Source organism: Eurosta solidaginis, chromosome 4 (assembly GCF_040869045.1).
Source record: "Eurosta solidaginis isolate ZX-2024a chromosome 4, ASM4086904v1, whole genome shotgun sequence".
Lineage (NCBI taxonomy): Eukaryota > Metazoa > Arthropoda > Insecta > Diptera > Tephritidae > Eurosta > Eurosta solidaginis.
The window spans coordinates 147,062,631-147,078,776 of NC_090322.1; the positions used below are offsets into that span (position 1 = coordinate 147,062,631).

General features: G+C 38.7%; 2 protein-coding genes across 16 annotated transcripts in view; both read left to right on the forward strand.

The window, feature by feature from the left end:
* The window catches only part of Evi5 (ecotropic viral integration site 5), a 242,695-nt gene extending 226,757 nt beyond the window's left edge, over positions 1-15,938 (forward strand). For 11 of the 15 annotated variants that reach the window (XM_067783298.1, XM_067783304.1, XM_067783303.1 and 8 more), the window contains 2 exons: positions 546-644; positions 15,519-15,938. In XM_067783298.1, the coding sequence (XP_067639399.1) occupies positions 546-644; positions 15,519-15,656 (237 nt within the window). In that variant the 3' untranslated portion in view covers positions 15,657-15,938. Of the gene's footprint in view, positions 1-545; positions 645-2,992; positions 3,219-12,353; positions 12,441-15,518 lie in introns of all 15 variants that reach the window. The other 4 variants (XM_067783310.1, XM_067783309.1, XR_010952963.1 and 1 more) reach the window with 3 other exon arrangements.
* Positions 6,682-10,359, forward strand: LOC137247728 (uncharacterized). Its single transcript, XM_067778688.1, has 2 exons — positions 6,682-9,259; positions 9,308-10,359. Exons 1-2 carry the CDS (start codon positions 6,709-6,711, stop codon positions 10,357-10,359), a joined length of 3,603 nt encoding a protein of 1,200 aa, XP_067634789.1. The 5' UTR covers positions 6,682-6,708.
* Positions 15,939-16,146: the final 208 nt, after the last annotated feature.

Here is a 16,146-nt window from a genome sequence, read left to right on the forward strand (position 1 = left end):
AAGGGTTTTTAGTTTGGTTGTTGTGTAAGCTTCTGGTAATACTACGAACCCATGTCAGTCCATGTGAGAACCTCTCGGACCGGCCAGTTCAACCTAACCTATGCATGTTAAATAGGAAAAAGTTTTCAATACCAGACAACCATTTCGTATTGCATATCAATGGGTTTGGCATTGCCGGAATTTGATACAGTTATAGGGGACTGACAAAGAGTTGTAATACTCATTACATTGTCATTATACCATTCATTCCATTTATTATATAACGAGACCTGCTGAATCGCCTGAAAATATTCCATTTGAAATTTAGGTATGGAAAAAGGGGTAACACCTGAAGATATATAAAAAACATCAGAAAATACATACATTGAGAATTGTTATTGGTTGTATATTCGAGTATTGGGTGGGCTCTTCCACAAAAATGAATATATTTCGGGAAACCCGATCTTCTATGTAACGGAATAGCTTTTTAGGAATTAAATTATAATATTTTTGAAACTAAAAGCATTGTTATTCTATAATATTTTGAATTTGTTTCTTTCTTGCAGAATTCTGAAATACTGGCTGAAGGCGAACTGCGTTCTAATTTGGATGAATCTGATAAGGTGCGTGATCTACAGGATCGTTTGGCTGATCTTAAAGCCGAGGTAACACATTAATACAAACTAACATTTTTTTAATTTCGTTTTTCATATTTAAATGATATTTTTATTTTAGTTTAACAAGTCTGTTGTAAATAATTTAATAAGATGCAAATTGAAAAAAAAAGCAAACAGCTCATTAACTAAACCTACGCATTGCTCATGCATACTAAAAAAAATTTAATCACGGTTTTATCAAATTTCGCAACAAAATAAAATAGTACCAAATGCTTTTTCTTTAATTTAGTTTGGAAAAAGATATTTTTCTTTAAAAGCTTTTATTATAGAAATTTTTAAATGTCTCCTATACAATCACATATTCAGAGCCGTTTGCACATTTACTGCCTGGCTTTTTATGCCCTTTCATGTAGAACTCCAGGATGTAATAAACCAGACAGGTGAAGACAATATTACAAAATTGAGTCACATTTGACAATAAAAGTTTTAATCAACGGAATTGAATAGCTGGATCTTTAGAGTATTACATTGTCCACAACTAAGAAACATGGAAACATACTGCTGACGTCAACAAGATGAACAAAGATCTGGAACTGTACCATGAAGGTGCAAATTAATATCTGAGAGGCTTGTAATACGGGATTGACGGTATTTGGCTTATTAGAACTTTATTTTAAACAGATCTGGCTAACCCTGGAAATACTCCCAGCCGTATGATAACACCCGGCAGACATTGTTCTGACTTTCTCTATCTATCCACCTGCCTCTCCTCCGTCTAACCCTTTTCCTCTCTTATTTTCTCACCTTTTTGCATTTTCTAGTTTACCATTAAATTTGCTTGAACTTGCCGTTCAGTGAAGACCATATCTTTACCTTAACCGGCTCATTCAATTTTTCTATCGCTTTAATTCTACCGTAAAATTTCCCGCTTTTCCTCGTACTCTTCCTGCTATTGCTCTCATCCAAGTTTAACGCTTACTATTAACCTTATCCGGATGGTTCCATATTAATGGAAGGAGTTGGGTCTGCTGTGTACTGTGTCGACCCAGAAATAAGTAGATCCTACCGACTGCCAAATTACTGCAGCGTTTTTCAGGTGGAAATTATAGCAGTGAAGAAAGCAGCAGAAATTCTGGAGGGAGCGTGCTTAAGCTGCGGTCGCGTCGATTTATATATTGATAGTCAGGCTGCGATTAGGGCAATAATCTCACACAGTACTTCATCAAGAAGTGTTCTGGAATGCAAAGACGCATTGGAAAAATTCGCTCAGGCTGTACCATACATATTTACTGGGTTCCCGGTCATAAAGGGATAGGAAGGGAAGGGGGAAGATAACGAAAAGGCCGATGAGTTGGCAAAGGAGGGACAACACTCGCTGAGTCGACGATAGACGTCCCAATCCGTTTGGGATAAATCAAAAGGAGACAGGAGTTGCATATGATCAATCAAACAGGAAAGGCGTGGATAAAAGCGCGGGGCTTGTGCAAAGCCTACGATATTGGACTCACAAAGTGGCTCATATCTCTGAAGAGAGAAGGCCTAAAGCTCACGATGGCCATACTGACTGGAAACCGCCTTCTGGCGTCACATGCTTATAAGTTAGGCCTCGTCAGTAACAGCAAGTGTAGGAAGTGGGAGCTGCACGAAGACACGGTTAAGCACGTGTTGTGTTCGTGTCCTCTGCTAGCCAGGTCAAGGCTCCAGCTATTAGGGGCGGCAGAGTTGCCAGATCTCGAGGCAGCAATTAAGCTGGGTCCTAGAAAACTGCTAGTATTTGCCAAGAGGAAGGAGTTATTGTATAACATATGTCCTGACACCTGATTGGGGTTCTTGAGTTTGGTCGTCAAACAAATTGTGGTAACACTATGGACACCAAAAATTTTCCCTCCCTACTACTTAAAAATTCATGACCGTATTATGAGGGCCGTCAAATTTTGTTGTTATTCTACTGACTTCAGCTGTCTGGTTTTATTGCATCATGAGACAGTCCATGAGCATTTTAAGCAAACATGAAACTTGTATTTTATTATTTTTTTTGCAACAATGCAACAAGGCTGTGTATATTAATCTCACGTACTAGAAGTGCAACCTGTAAAATTGGCTTGAGGAATTAAGATGGGGCATTCTTTAATGTAATTCTAGCAGTCGGCCATAATGTAATTCTCCACTCAACCGTCGATATGAATATATTATGACCATTAGATCGTATCCTACAAAAAATTAAACCCATTTACACCTGCCAAAAATACGCTGCCCCTGTTATGATAAAAAAGTAATCCTTGGCGACTTTAGCGCCAATGTAGGCCATGCTGTGATAGACGGGCATGTTTACAATGTTTTAGATGTAGGCGCGATTCGAATTCCTAACATCGACTCGGACCACTATCTCGTTACAGCCAACAAACGTGCGTCATCAATTACAGGACGAACAGACTGCCTGATTCCCTATCTTCGCTTCGAGGGAGATCTTAAAGCCACAGTAGAGGTGGATAGTTGGCGCAAGGGTGCTCAAATGGCGAACGAGGCGATACATGTTTACACAGATGGTTCCAAAGTAGTTGGAAGAGAATAGCTTAAAGCAGCCGTGTTAACTTTCATTTTGACCGCCAAGCAGCATTTAAGGTAATAATCTCGCACAGCACAGTATCTAAAAGTGTGTTAGAGTATAAGCAATCCCTGGAAAGAATCGGGACAGGGAAAAGCATGCATCTATATTCGGTCCCAGGGCATATGGGAATAGATGGGAAAGAAAAAGCAGATGAACTAGCTAAAAAGGGCGCACCCCTTGAAGCTTGCTCCGTAGACGTGCCAATTAGATTAAGCGAGATTAAGAGAAGGCGAGAGGTGCACATGACCGACCAAGTGGGAAAGGCGTTGGTTCAAGCGCGGGGCTGTAAAGTGTGGAAGATTATGTGTACGTCTTACAAGCTTAGACTAACAAAGTTACTCCTATCATTAAAAAGAGAGGACTGTAAACTCATGGCGGGTATTTTGACTGAACACTCCCTTCTGGCGTCACATGCCTTTAAATTAAATTTAATTTAAATAAAATTATGTGCTCGTGCCTTGCGCTCGCCAGGTTAAGAATCGCTCTTGGGAGTGAAACAGCTGTCAGATTCTAGAAGCAGCAAGTCGCTTAGGTCATAGAAAGCTTCTAGTTTTTGCCAAGAGGACGGAGTTATTTTATAACATAGGTCCAGGTTTTTGATAGGGTTTTTCAGTTTGTCATTAAAATAAACTTCTGGTAAAACTACGGACCCATTCAGTCTAGGTGAGATCCTTATGTACCGGCCAGTTCAACCTAACCTACCCGAAATGACTGACTTCTACCTGCCTCAGCTAATCACAATAGTTGATCAGTGAAAACCACCCCCGTTTCTGATTGAACACATAACACACACTTATACACATACACAAACACTTTGACCATACGTGGTTATGTACCTAAGAAATATAAATATGTATAAGACAAACAGCAACAACAGATTCGAACGAAAAATTACACTGATGATGGCGCAACGCCGAAGCCGGTTTGTCTCCAGACCAAATTTGACAAGGGATGACAATATACATCACTCTTAAAGTTCCTGAATTTGAAATAAGTAGGCGGCTGCTTTTCGATTAAGAATAATTACTTAATGAATACACTGAAAGAAAAATACTGGTAAAATCAACCGAAATACGGGTCAATTCAACCGAAATTTCTGTCAATTTTTATCCATCGCAACAAGATGTTGAATCAACTGCGCACAAATCGTTGATTCGTAATTGACCGTTTTAGTAGTCAAATGAACAAAAAAAAATTGTTGTGACAGCTTTGTACGAAAGTACCAATGCTGCGGCATTGCAAAGGCAGATGAGTTTTCACTGAGATCTTTTCATGGCAGAAATACACTCGGAGTGCTTGCCGAACAGTGCCGAGGGGCGACCCCGCTTAGAAAATTTTCTTCTAATTTAAAAACCTTTTCTAAAATTTTTATGTTGCTTTGCCCGGAGTGTGAACCCAGGGTCTTCGGTGTGGTAGGCGGAGCTCGCTACCATCACACCACGGCGGCCGCCATATACATACGTAAATTTGTGCATACATATAGTACACAGCATACATAAGTATAAAGTAGAGAGCGCATTGAGCGTAAAATTCTCTTTGAAATTTCCTCATGTATTGACTGTTGATCGCTGTTGAAATGACCAGTGAGATCAGTTATGTTAACAAAAAACAGTTAGATTGATTAGGAATCTGTCAATTTTACAAAATTTTGTTAACTTAAGAGCGACAATTTCTCTTCTGTTGAAATTACTAAACTAATTTGTTCGCTTGACAAAGAACTCGGTCGAATTAACCATAATTCGATCAATTTCACCGAATCTCCATTAAGTCAAGAACAACAGAACCGATTCGTTGATTTTACTAACACCATTTCTTTCAGTGTATATGACGAATTTCATATCAAACCCGATATGCATTGAACCCGACCCCCTCAGATTTTGATGAAATTTTGCATATAGGTACCCTTTACCTATACAAGCACAACCACGTGAAAAATGACGGTAATATGTACTTTTGAGCTGTGATAACTATGGAATGCCTTAACCGATTTCAAAGATTTTGGTACCATTGGAAGGATATTTGTTCAATCGGAATTGACTGGTCACAAATGTTAGGTATAGTATGGTAACGCACAAGCAGCATTGGTTGGCCTATTGTGCTTTAAGCTTTTCATTTTTTCTTCTTTATCATTGTAATTTGCTGACAGTCGTTTTCGTACATTGCTTCAATAAAGTTCGTGTATTCTTAAATCGTATGTCTCCTTTTTTTATTAACCAGAAACATTGGCGACCGTGACAGGACGGTGAAGCAAGCATTTCGTTATAAAAAACAAAATACAACTATACATATAAAGGTGCTCGCTGCCGTCAAGAACACAAACAAAGTGGAGTACATGGAAAAGAGAACAATTTGGAGCCTCAAATTTTAATATACAGAGCAGTACATGTTCTCGTATACATATCGTAATTAGTGCTGCATTGGTATAATACACACAGCCTACGCACATAATCACAAGCATATAGTTTTATATTGCGGTTCTTTATATTGCACTGTTTGGTTTTCTGAGTATATGTACATATATATCGTAATTATTGCTGAATTTGCCTGAACACAGCCTACGCACATAATCGCAAGCATATTGTTTTATATTGCGGTTCTTTACATTGCCCTCAATCGCATTCGCACCGTTTGTTTTTGCTTAATACGGTAATAAGCAGATTGCATATAAAGGGAAAAGTACTGTTTTCAGCGAAAAATATCACACCATATCTCCGTTTTATTTTTTGGTGCTTTACTTTGGCTTCAGTCCGTGTGCACGTTTTGTTTTTTACTTTCATACGGGAACAAGCAGTTTGCAAATTAAATAAATTTGAGGAAACAACAATCAACACACAATTTTTGAGATCTAAAAGCCGGCAGCATGCCGACGGATGATGATACCAATGATACATCGGTGGAATTGCCACCGCTGCGTCAACAACGCAGTTCAATGAAGCGGAATATCACAAACCTTAAAACTAAAATTGAAAGGGAAGGTGCTACAGCTGACGCCACGATTCTAGAGTGCCAATTGCAAATATTGGAATCATATTTCAAGCAAGTATGTCATATACAAACCCAAATTGAAAAACTTTGCTTTACAGACAATGGCCGCAGTGATTTAGAGGAACTCTTCATCACGACCAAGTCAAAATTATTAGGATTCTTGAACAAAGCACGTCGATCAAGCAGCGCTGAATTAAGCTATTTTAATACAACGACCCCTTCGCTTTCTTCACATCGCTTGCCGAAATTAAAGTTGCCGAAATTCGACGGCAAGTACACAGAATATTCTCGATTTATACATACGTTTGAGTCGTTGGTAAACGAGGACTCGTCCTTATCACAAATTGACAAATTTAATTATCTTCTTGATTGCTTGTCGGGGGCTGCGCGAGCAGTTATTGAACCATTTGACGTTACCGAAGCAAACTATCAGCGAGCGCTGCAAAGATTAAAAGAGCGCTTTGACAATAAAACCCTAATTTTTATGAACATATAAAGATTCTGCACACGTTGCCATCAATGAATAAAGGCGATCACATCGCTTTGCGATCACTTATCGACAACGTTGCTTCTATTAAAGGGGCTTTATTATCGATTGGCTCCGAGAAGGACATAATGGAAGCGTTGCTAATTGATATTATTTTAACCAGGTTAGATGCTGACTCAAAAAAGGCTTATGATGAACGCCAAGAATTTAAAGAACTCCCATCGTTTGAAAAGTGTTACACTAATCTAAGCCATCGTTGTCAACTTCTCGAGAGTTGGAATAAGCGCTCCCCTGACGTGGCTAATCACATTCCCAATTCAAAGGTAAGCAAATCAAAAGCGTTCGTCACCTCCAAATCAAAATGTGTCTGTTGCCAAGCAGGCGACCATCTCATTCATCGATGTATGAAATTTCGCAACATGAGTGTGGCCCAGAGATTTGACTTAGCTAAGCTATCATCCCTATGTATTAATTGTTTGGGTACAGGTCATGTGGTCGCTAAGTGTCCATCACAAACGCGATGCCGGGTGTGTAACACTTTGCACCATACATTGCTACATAGAGTGCCTTCATCTGGAGAGACACCTCTTTCATCTTCATCGACCTTTTCGTTTTCGCACTCTGGTTCAGCTCCAGCATGGAAGTCCGGATCAAACCAACCAACCAACCAAAATTTTACATCGCAAACACCTACTACATTATTGGCACGGGCTACTGGTTGCTCTATCATTCCAACAGCAATCGTTTTGATTAAGGATGCTTGCGGCATCTTCCAACCAGTTCGTGCCTTATTGGATTCTTGCTCTGAGCTGAATTTTATAACGCTTGAAACTGCAAAGCGTTTACGTCTACATCAAATTCGTTTCAATCAGGAAGTAGCAGGGATCGCAGGCGCTAGCGAAAGAGTATCCACTAAGGTAGAAACCACGATTCAGTCACGGTTTTCAAATTTTAATTGTACTGCAGAGTTTGCGGTTGTCAATACGATCTCATCAAGACAGCCTAGCCAATATATAGATACAAAAAGTTTAGAATTTCCTCCAAACGTCAATTTGGCGGATCCCTATTTTTTTAAGCCACATAAAATAGATCTGCTTATCGGAACAGACATTTTCTTCGAACTTCTCGATGAAGGAAAATTGTCTCTCGATGGGAATCAATGCCTTATAGTTAATACTCTTCTAGGGTGGATAGTAGGTGGGAAATACGAGAATCACAGTACCTTGCGGTCGAATGCATGCTACTTTACGAAATCACTATCTTCACCTGACTTATCCGCCCAACTACAACGTTTTTGGGAAATCGAAGAGTATAAACAAGAGCAACAACTCTCTGAAGAGCATGTGGCGTGCGAAGCCCATTACGTCAAAAATGTTACGTACACAGCAGATAATCGGGTTCAGGTTTCCTTACCATTTATTGGCTCACCTAAAGCACTTGGCAATTCGTTTCAGAATGCTTACAGGCGGTTTATATCTCTAGAACGCCGTTTCAAAAGAGACTCAGAGTTAGGAAAATCGTACACCGAGTTTATGAAGGAGTATGCCGCACTTGGGCACATGTCTCCGATCAGTGAGGTCGACATCAGTCCAAATCATTATTTTATACCGCATCATGCTGTGCTTCGCCCAACAAATGTAACAACCAAATTGCGTGTCGTATTTGACGCATCTCAAAAAACCTCATCTAACGTATCCCTCAATGATTTACTTATGGTAGGCCCAACGATCCAGCCCGATCTCATAACAACTTTGCTTAAATTTCGCCTTTACAAACATGCATTAACTGCTGACATTTGTAAAATGTATCGCCAGTTCGGGATGTCACCGAAGGACAGACAATTTCAACTAATTGTATGGAGGGATGAACCACATCTTCCTTTACAGTTCTATGAATTAAATACTATAACATATGGAACGGCTTCAGCACCGTTCCTAGCAATCCGCAGTTTATTTTTTATTGCGGAAACGTATGGCAATCTTTATCCTCTTGGCGCACACGTTTTGAAATCCGATCTATATGTAGACGATGTCCTTACAGGCGCCGATACTCTAGAGGAGTTAAAGCAACGCAAATTCGAATTAACCCAGTTATTAGCGATGGCCAAACTCGAACTCGCTAAATGGAACAGCAACTGCATTGAACTTTTCACGAACTCAGATGAGGTAGCCATTCAGCTGGCCAGCGGCGTTACTAGTACACTGGGAATGTTATGGAAACCAAGGTCAGATCAATTTTGTTTCCAATTTAATGACGAACCCCACAGGAATACTACAAAGCGTTTGATTCTTTCAAAGACAGCAAAGATATATGACTTACTAGGGCTTTTGAGTCCAATTGTAATTCGATGCAAGATGCTTCTCCAAGCACTTTGGTTACACGGTGCCTCATGGGATGAGGAAGTGCCCAAGCCACTTTCCGATTTATGGGCTAGCATAGAAGATGATCTACCTAATATAAACACAATTTCCGTTCCTCGCTACGCATTTACTTCACCGTCACAGAGAGGCGAACTGCACGGGTTTTCAGATGCCTCTGAGCGAGCTTATGGATGCTGCATTTATACCAGAATTTGGCACAATGGTACGTATAAAATTAATTTGCTTATTGCCAAGTCTAAAGTAGCTCCAGTAAAGGCACAGTCTGTACCAAGGTTGGAGCTGTGCGCTGCATTGCTTTTAATACGAACATGGAAAAAGTTTGAAGTGAACCTCAAGCAGAATATTAACACAGTATATTTTTGGATGGATTCAACCACAGTCCTTCAGTGGTTAAAAACTCATTCCTCGACTCTTACTTCATTTGTCGCCAACCGGGTCTCGGAAATCCAGGAACATTCGCAGGGCATCATATGGCGACATGTTCCATCGAAGGATAATCCGGCCGATTTAATTTCACGCGGCTGCAGTGCTGCTGATCTATGTAGCACAATATGGTTTTCTGGCCCATTATTCCTTAGTAAGGAGTCAAAACATTGGCCGGAGCTGGTAGTCGTCACCGACGCACCAGTGGAAGAGCAGCGTAAGCCCAAACGAACTCAATGCTATAAAACAAATCACATAACACACATTGTAAATGATATCGTCAATCGAAATTCCTCATACATCCGCATCCTTCGCATAATAGCATTTATTCATCGCGTATATAACACAGTTCCACCGCAAAGAAAGATGCAAATACAAGATGTAGAACCCATTTCTGCTGCGGAACTCAATAATGCATTCAATTTTGTTGCCGTAACCTTACAACGCGATTTCTACTCTTCAGAAATTAATGCATTAGAGAACAATAAAAATATACCTCCATCGTTTCAGAAACTGTCGCCACTCTTGTGCCAACTGCAAATATTTAAGAAGATGCACACCGTCGTTAGAGTAGGCGGACGGTTGTTGCAAGCACCTATTCCAATAGAAGCAAGATGCCCGCTAATACTGCCTCACGACCATCGTTTCATAATCCTCTATATAGAGCACTTACATCGCACAAATCTTCACGCTTGCAACAAAAAATCATGGGACTCTTACCAGCGGACCGATTTCATACAGAGCGGCCATTTTATATTTGCGGAGTGGATTTTTGTGGACCTTTCCTTACCAGTTACCGTATCAGGAGTAAAGTTCCCTACAAAACCTATGTGGCGATCTTTGTGTGCTTTTCGACGAAAGCAATACATATGGAATTAGTTTCCGATTTAAGTGCCGATGCGTTTATATACTGTCTCAAACGATTTATAAACCGGCGAGGCGTTCCACATCGAATTTACTGTGACAACGCAACAAATTTCGTGGGGGCTCACAACAAATTGCAAGATTTTTACCATCGCTACTTGTGCGATCAAAGTCGAAAGGAAATTTCCGACTTTTCGTCCATCACAGGTTTCGAATTCCATTTTATCCCACCGCGATCGCCGCATTTCGGTGGGCTCTGGGAAGCTGCTGTTAAATCAGCAAAGCACCTTTTTACCAAATACTTATCCCAAGGTGGTCTCACGTATGAGGAACTCTTGACAGTCATAGTTGAAGCAGAAGGCATTCTTAACTCTCGTCCATTGGTAACAATGTCAAACGATCCTAATGATGGAAGCGTCTTGACGCCATCTCACTTTCTCATTGGTGAAGCGATTAGGAGCGTACCCGAACCCAATTGTGACACCAACAAGCTATCATATTTATCACGATGGCAACGCATCACCCATATAAAAAATCTGTTTTGGCAACAATGGCGGCGTGACTACCTCCATGAGCTGCAGCAGCGATTCAAATGGCTAACTGACCAAGCTAACGTAGAACTTGATCAGCTTGTACTTTTATATGAAGATAATATACCATCTAACCAGTGGCCATTAGGCCGAATTACGAACGTTATCCCAGGTCCAGACAAAAAGGTCCGAGTGGTGGAAATTAAAACAGCAAAGGGAATTCTTCGCCGACCAGTTCATAAACGAGCCCCATTACCATCAGGATATTGAAAGGATCCTTTCAACGGGGGCAGGATGTTCAATCGGAATTGACTGGTCACAAATGTTAGGTATAGTATGGTAACGCACAAGCAGCATTGGTTGGCCTATTGTGCTTTAAGCTTTTCATTTTTTCTTCTTTATCATTGTAATTTGCTGACAGTCGTTTTCGTACATTGCTTCAATAAAGTTCGTGTATTCTTAAATCGTATGTCTCCTTTTTTTATTAACCAGAAACAATATTCAAATCGGATTTCGAAAAAAAAAATTTGTTACGCTAAAAAAAAACTTCAAAGATCAAGCATTTTTTGTAATTCGAATAGATTATAAAAAGAATCGTACGTATTATCTAATTTTTCAGACACCCCCAAAATATGGTCCTACCCTTGATAATTACAAAAAAAAAAAAAAATTTCAATTTTGCGCACCTCATACTGTTGGCTTTTGGAATGTTTGCTAACTTTGAGTGAAGATTCATCTAAAGGTATGAACGAGTGGTAGCTTTGAGTTCCTGTAATAGTTTTAGCAGTTTTGTACCTTGCAAGTAGCTCTTCTTGTGTTTTGTTGTAGTCGTCAGCGTCTGCATAAGCGATTTCAAAGGAGGTCTAATGAGTTTGTGAAGCCCAGTGATTAAGGTCTTTCGCCGTTTGAATTAGGTTTTTATTTGCCATGCTATAATTCCAAGCGCCTCGTTTTAATGTCCCACCTATTTTTTACGCATTTTTCACAACTTTGACACCTTGCCACGCCCACAATTTTTCAAAAATTGAATTTCCAAAAATGAGGTTGTGCTTCTATAGGTAAAGTGTACCTCTATGCATTTCATCAAAATCTGAGGTGGTCGGGTTCAAAATGTGCCTTTTTATAGGTTTTGATATGAAATTCATCATATAGAGAATATTAAAAAAAAAAAACTGTTTGAAAATTTACCAGTTTATAAAGTTAACTCTGAAACAATAACTACAACTTTCTGAATTGAAATTTGCAAAGTTATTATTTAAAGTAATATATATACTCAATTAATTAATATTATGTATATTGCTAATTGCAAGTTTTCCTTTTTGGTTTTTTATTTTTGTATATATGTATTTTTTTTTTTTTTTTTTTTGAAATTTAAATAATAAACCAACTGCTGTTTTAAGATATGAGCTTATTTTTAAATGCTAATTTGAAACTTAGTTACTCACAATATACAACATATGCTATATATATATTTTTTAGTATCCCACGCCAATAACAAGCCCCGATACTGAACCATGGAAGTGGATAAGCTAAATAAATGAATACGAAAAAAAATATTAAAATCAGGTCATTACTAACCAACAAATCAACTTAATATTCAAATTTAATACTCATTATACAAAATTATAAATCATTAAATGCATTCTACAAAATCTACAAAATAATCATGATTTGAAATAAAAAAATTCGTTTAAAAGCATTTGCATGATCTATTTCTTCAGCATGACGTTTGTTGACTTGTTATGCCAATTTATATGTATGTTGCATGATATTTAAAAGTTTTGAAAATTTAGTAAATATTTTTTTGGTATTTTCAATGAATTATGTCGCAATTGTTTTTGAATATTGTACTCTATGCCCTTTTTTGTTTGTAGATTAAAGAAGTTCTTGCCACCTTAGGCAAAGACGACGTATTCATGGGTACCGAAATAAACCGGCTTAGCAGCATAGTTCTAAATTGTAATCCAAAGCAAAGACGAAGAAGGCAATCCCCCAGTGGATTAAGGGGCTTAGAATATACCCGCAACAGGTATGCCTGTTGTTAGAGGCGACTAAAATACCGAATCGATTCAAGTGGATGTGTAACGCAACCTTCAAGGGATTGCCAGCGCAATTTATAGCTTCTCCAACTCAATTGGCAACCTCACGTAATCGTGGCGAATCCTGTTTCTTTAGAAGCCGAGGCTCTAACGGGTCTAGGGTGGGGGAGGGGAGTATGGCCTAGAGGGTTTCATGTGGTCATACTAAAAAGTTCCTGAGATGGTCGGGCTAATACCTTAATGGTGTTTGTTACCGGAACGTACCGGATCTGTATCCAGCAAACGACCATGAAAATTCGATAACACTCCCCAAAACCTTCGCTACAATAACAACAGGGCAATCAGGCTACAAATTCGATATCTTTTCGTACTGATGTAGGTACTTCGGGATCAGTTCAGATATCTGCGAGCTCATCTTAGGTCATCTTTTGGGTAATTATCGAAACTATTCCTGAACTACTTTGGGAGTTTCTCGGAACCTTATCGATATGATTTTGGGTCCATTTCGGTATAGTTTCTGGACTATTTGTGCAGATTTTCTTGAGCTTGTTATCGTTAACATATGAGTTATAGGCTTTTTATCGCGAATGTATCGGTTCGTTATTGAAAACAACGTCGGTTCGTCATCGGCAAGCTATCGACAAGCTAGCGACCAGTTTCCGACATGTTATCGATTTCTTATCAAAGTGTTAGTGATTAAAAACAACCGTTATAGACGAGCTATCGGGTTGTTATGAGCACGTTCTGGGCGTGTTTTCAAGTTGTTATCTGTGAGTTATCGATTTCCTATCGAAGTGCTATCGCCGTGCTATCGATTTTTTAACGTGTTGTTATAGATTTACTATAGGCTTGTCTTTTTTTGATCGGCAACGCACTGTAATACCGATTAACACAAATGATCGATTTCCCTTATAACCTCAATTCCGAACTTTCGGAAGTTACGACTTTTGGAAATCGGAATTGAAGCTCCTTGGCTTCTCTAACACAAGTACCACATATGTTTTGGGAAAGTACTCTTTAAGAGTACATTTGTAATCCCTCTATAGGATAATTGTTTTGCGTTCTGCTTTGTCAGAAAGAATGGAGGCGTTACAAAGTAATGTTACACGCATGTTTGGCTTCATCCGTGAATGTTATACCAACTTTTCAATGGGTTGCTGGCCAGACTGTAAGTTTTAGGCTTGGCTGGCGTTCGTTGGTGACAGTGGTAGGCGGGGTTACTGTGATGGTCTACCAAATCGAAGGTCCCTGCGAACATAAATCATTTAATAGCAACGAATTACTCTTAAAGTAGAGGTCCCTCGGCAGCGGCTTGGATGTATTTTCGTCATGTATAACTTCTTAGCGAAATTGCATTTGCTCTGGCATAGAAGTTTGACGTACATTCATTCAGAGAACTTTTTTTTTTTGATCAGGAGTCCGTTGTATAAGCTGAGAAGATCCCCTTCATGTTAAGCCTGTCGCTATTATTAATATTAAATCCCGAAGAAAGCCATATGCCGGTTGATGGGGTTCCACACCCTAAATAAGAGATAAAACTGTAGAAACAAATTTTATTTATTCAGCCACAAATGCCTATCGCCGTTTTTACTTGAGTTAAGTCACTAAGTATTGTTGAACTATCAACACTATCATTCTAGCTATGCGCAAATAAGTTTGTAAAACGTGGGTCTAGAGCATAGGCCCCGCCTTTCTGGCGCACTTTTATCAAAATACCAAAATATCAGTATGTATAAATCTGGTATCGCTATATACTCTAACTGCATTACAACTCGCCTGGACTTTACCATGCAGGTCTATCGCAAAACGGATGATCAACATATCCAAAAGGTGTTTGAGGCGTTGGTTCCACATTGCATTTGAAAAGCTGTTTGATGTCATGTGGGGACACCTTGCAAGCAGGACATACATTCTGTGTGTAATAGTTGGCAGTAGGTTAAGGCCTTAAAGAGTTTATGCTTTTTTTCATTCGTAAAATACCTTCGCTTGACTCCTCTAGCAGTCCTGGTAGCGTTCGCACACACCGTTCATTTCCCTCGATTACAAAAGCAGCATTTTTCAAATAATTTCCCTAATAGTACGGAGAGCTGCTAAAATGTGCTACCCTTGCTGACTAGGGCCCAAACAATAATCACCTCTAAATTGAATATTTGTTTCATACCCAGGTTCAGCGGCCGTACTTCCAATTAAGTTATTGCCAAAGCTTCAACGCCAAAGTGTCTAAAGGAACTCAAATGGGGATAAAAGCATGCAGCATTTGATTAAAATGTCAATAGAACCAACTTTATTCTAATTTGACTCTGAACGCGAAATGGATCTCAGTTTGCTTTGTCATCAATTTTTATACACAAATTCGCTTCGACCATAGCCATGGTGCAAGCTTGTAGCCCAACGTTGCATGCTTTTAGCTTTAAGCTTCAGCTAAAATTGTCTGACTGCAGGATTAGTTAGATAAAAAATAAGCTTATTTATTATCTTTACATGCATGCCCCTTTAAAAATGTATATCAATGTATAATCTTATGTACTTGCTATAAGTTAAACTAAAAGTGCTTACTAAAATTTAAATTAATAATTTAACAAACAAATTTCAAATACTTTTACAGCTAACCGCCATAAGAAGTCGTGGAAAATATCCAATCATCAAATTGAGAAGCGCCTCAATACAATCCATCGAATCGACTGAGATTGATTTTAATGAATTGAATTTACGTCGTGAGAGTGGCGAATTATCAACAACATAATACATGCATGTTGTTGTGGCTGAAGTGGAGATATATCAAACGATTGCATGATTGACATATTGACTCGATTTTTAATTGATATTAGGTGATTGTGCAAGCAAAATCAAATCTTTAGCAGATTATTAAAAAAGAGTAGAAAATTCCAAATAATTAATTAATTCAAAGTTAAAAATAAAAAAAATTTATTAGCGTTATGTAAGTGGATATCTGTGAATTATGCGCTTTCCAGCAACTATGTTAGATGCTTATATATACAAACGAGTACATACTAATTTAATACAATTACTTTTATTATTTTATTCTTGTTTTGTTTACTTACATCTCACACACGCACAAATTGCTATTAATTTATTGTCTATAAATATGCAAATAGGAATTTTATCAAATTAATTATTATTGTATTATATTATTATAAATGCTAACACAGTCCGTTTCATAAATTTCGGACTGTCAACAAACTATGCTATGTACGAAAGAGTGTACAATGTTG

What these genes read in the sequence shown, in the direction of transcription:
- LOC137247728 (XM_067778688.1), top strand. Translation starts at nt 6,709, where the DNA reads ATGAATAAAGGCGATCACATCGCTTTGCGATCACTTATCGACAACGTT. An exon ending in TACCAGAATTTGGCACAATG is followed by an intron (nt 9,260 to 9,307) that starts GTACGTATAAAA and finishes AAGTAGCTCCAG; the next exon opens with TAAAGGCACAGTCTGTACCA.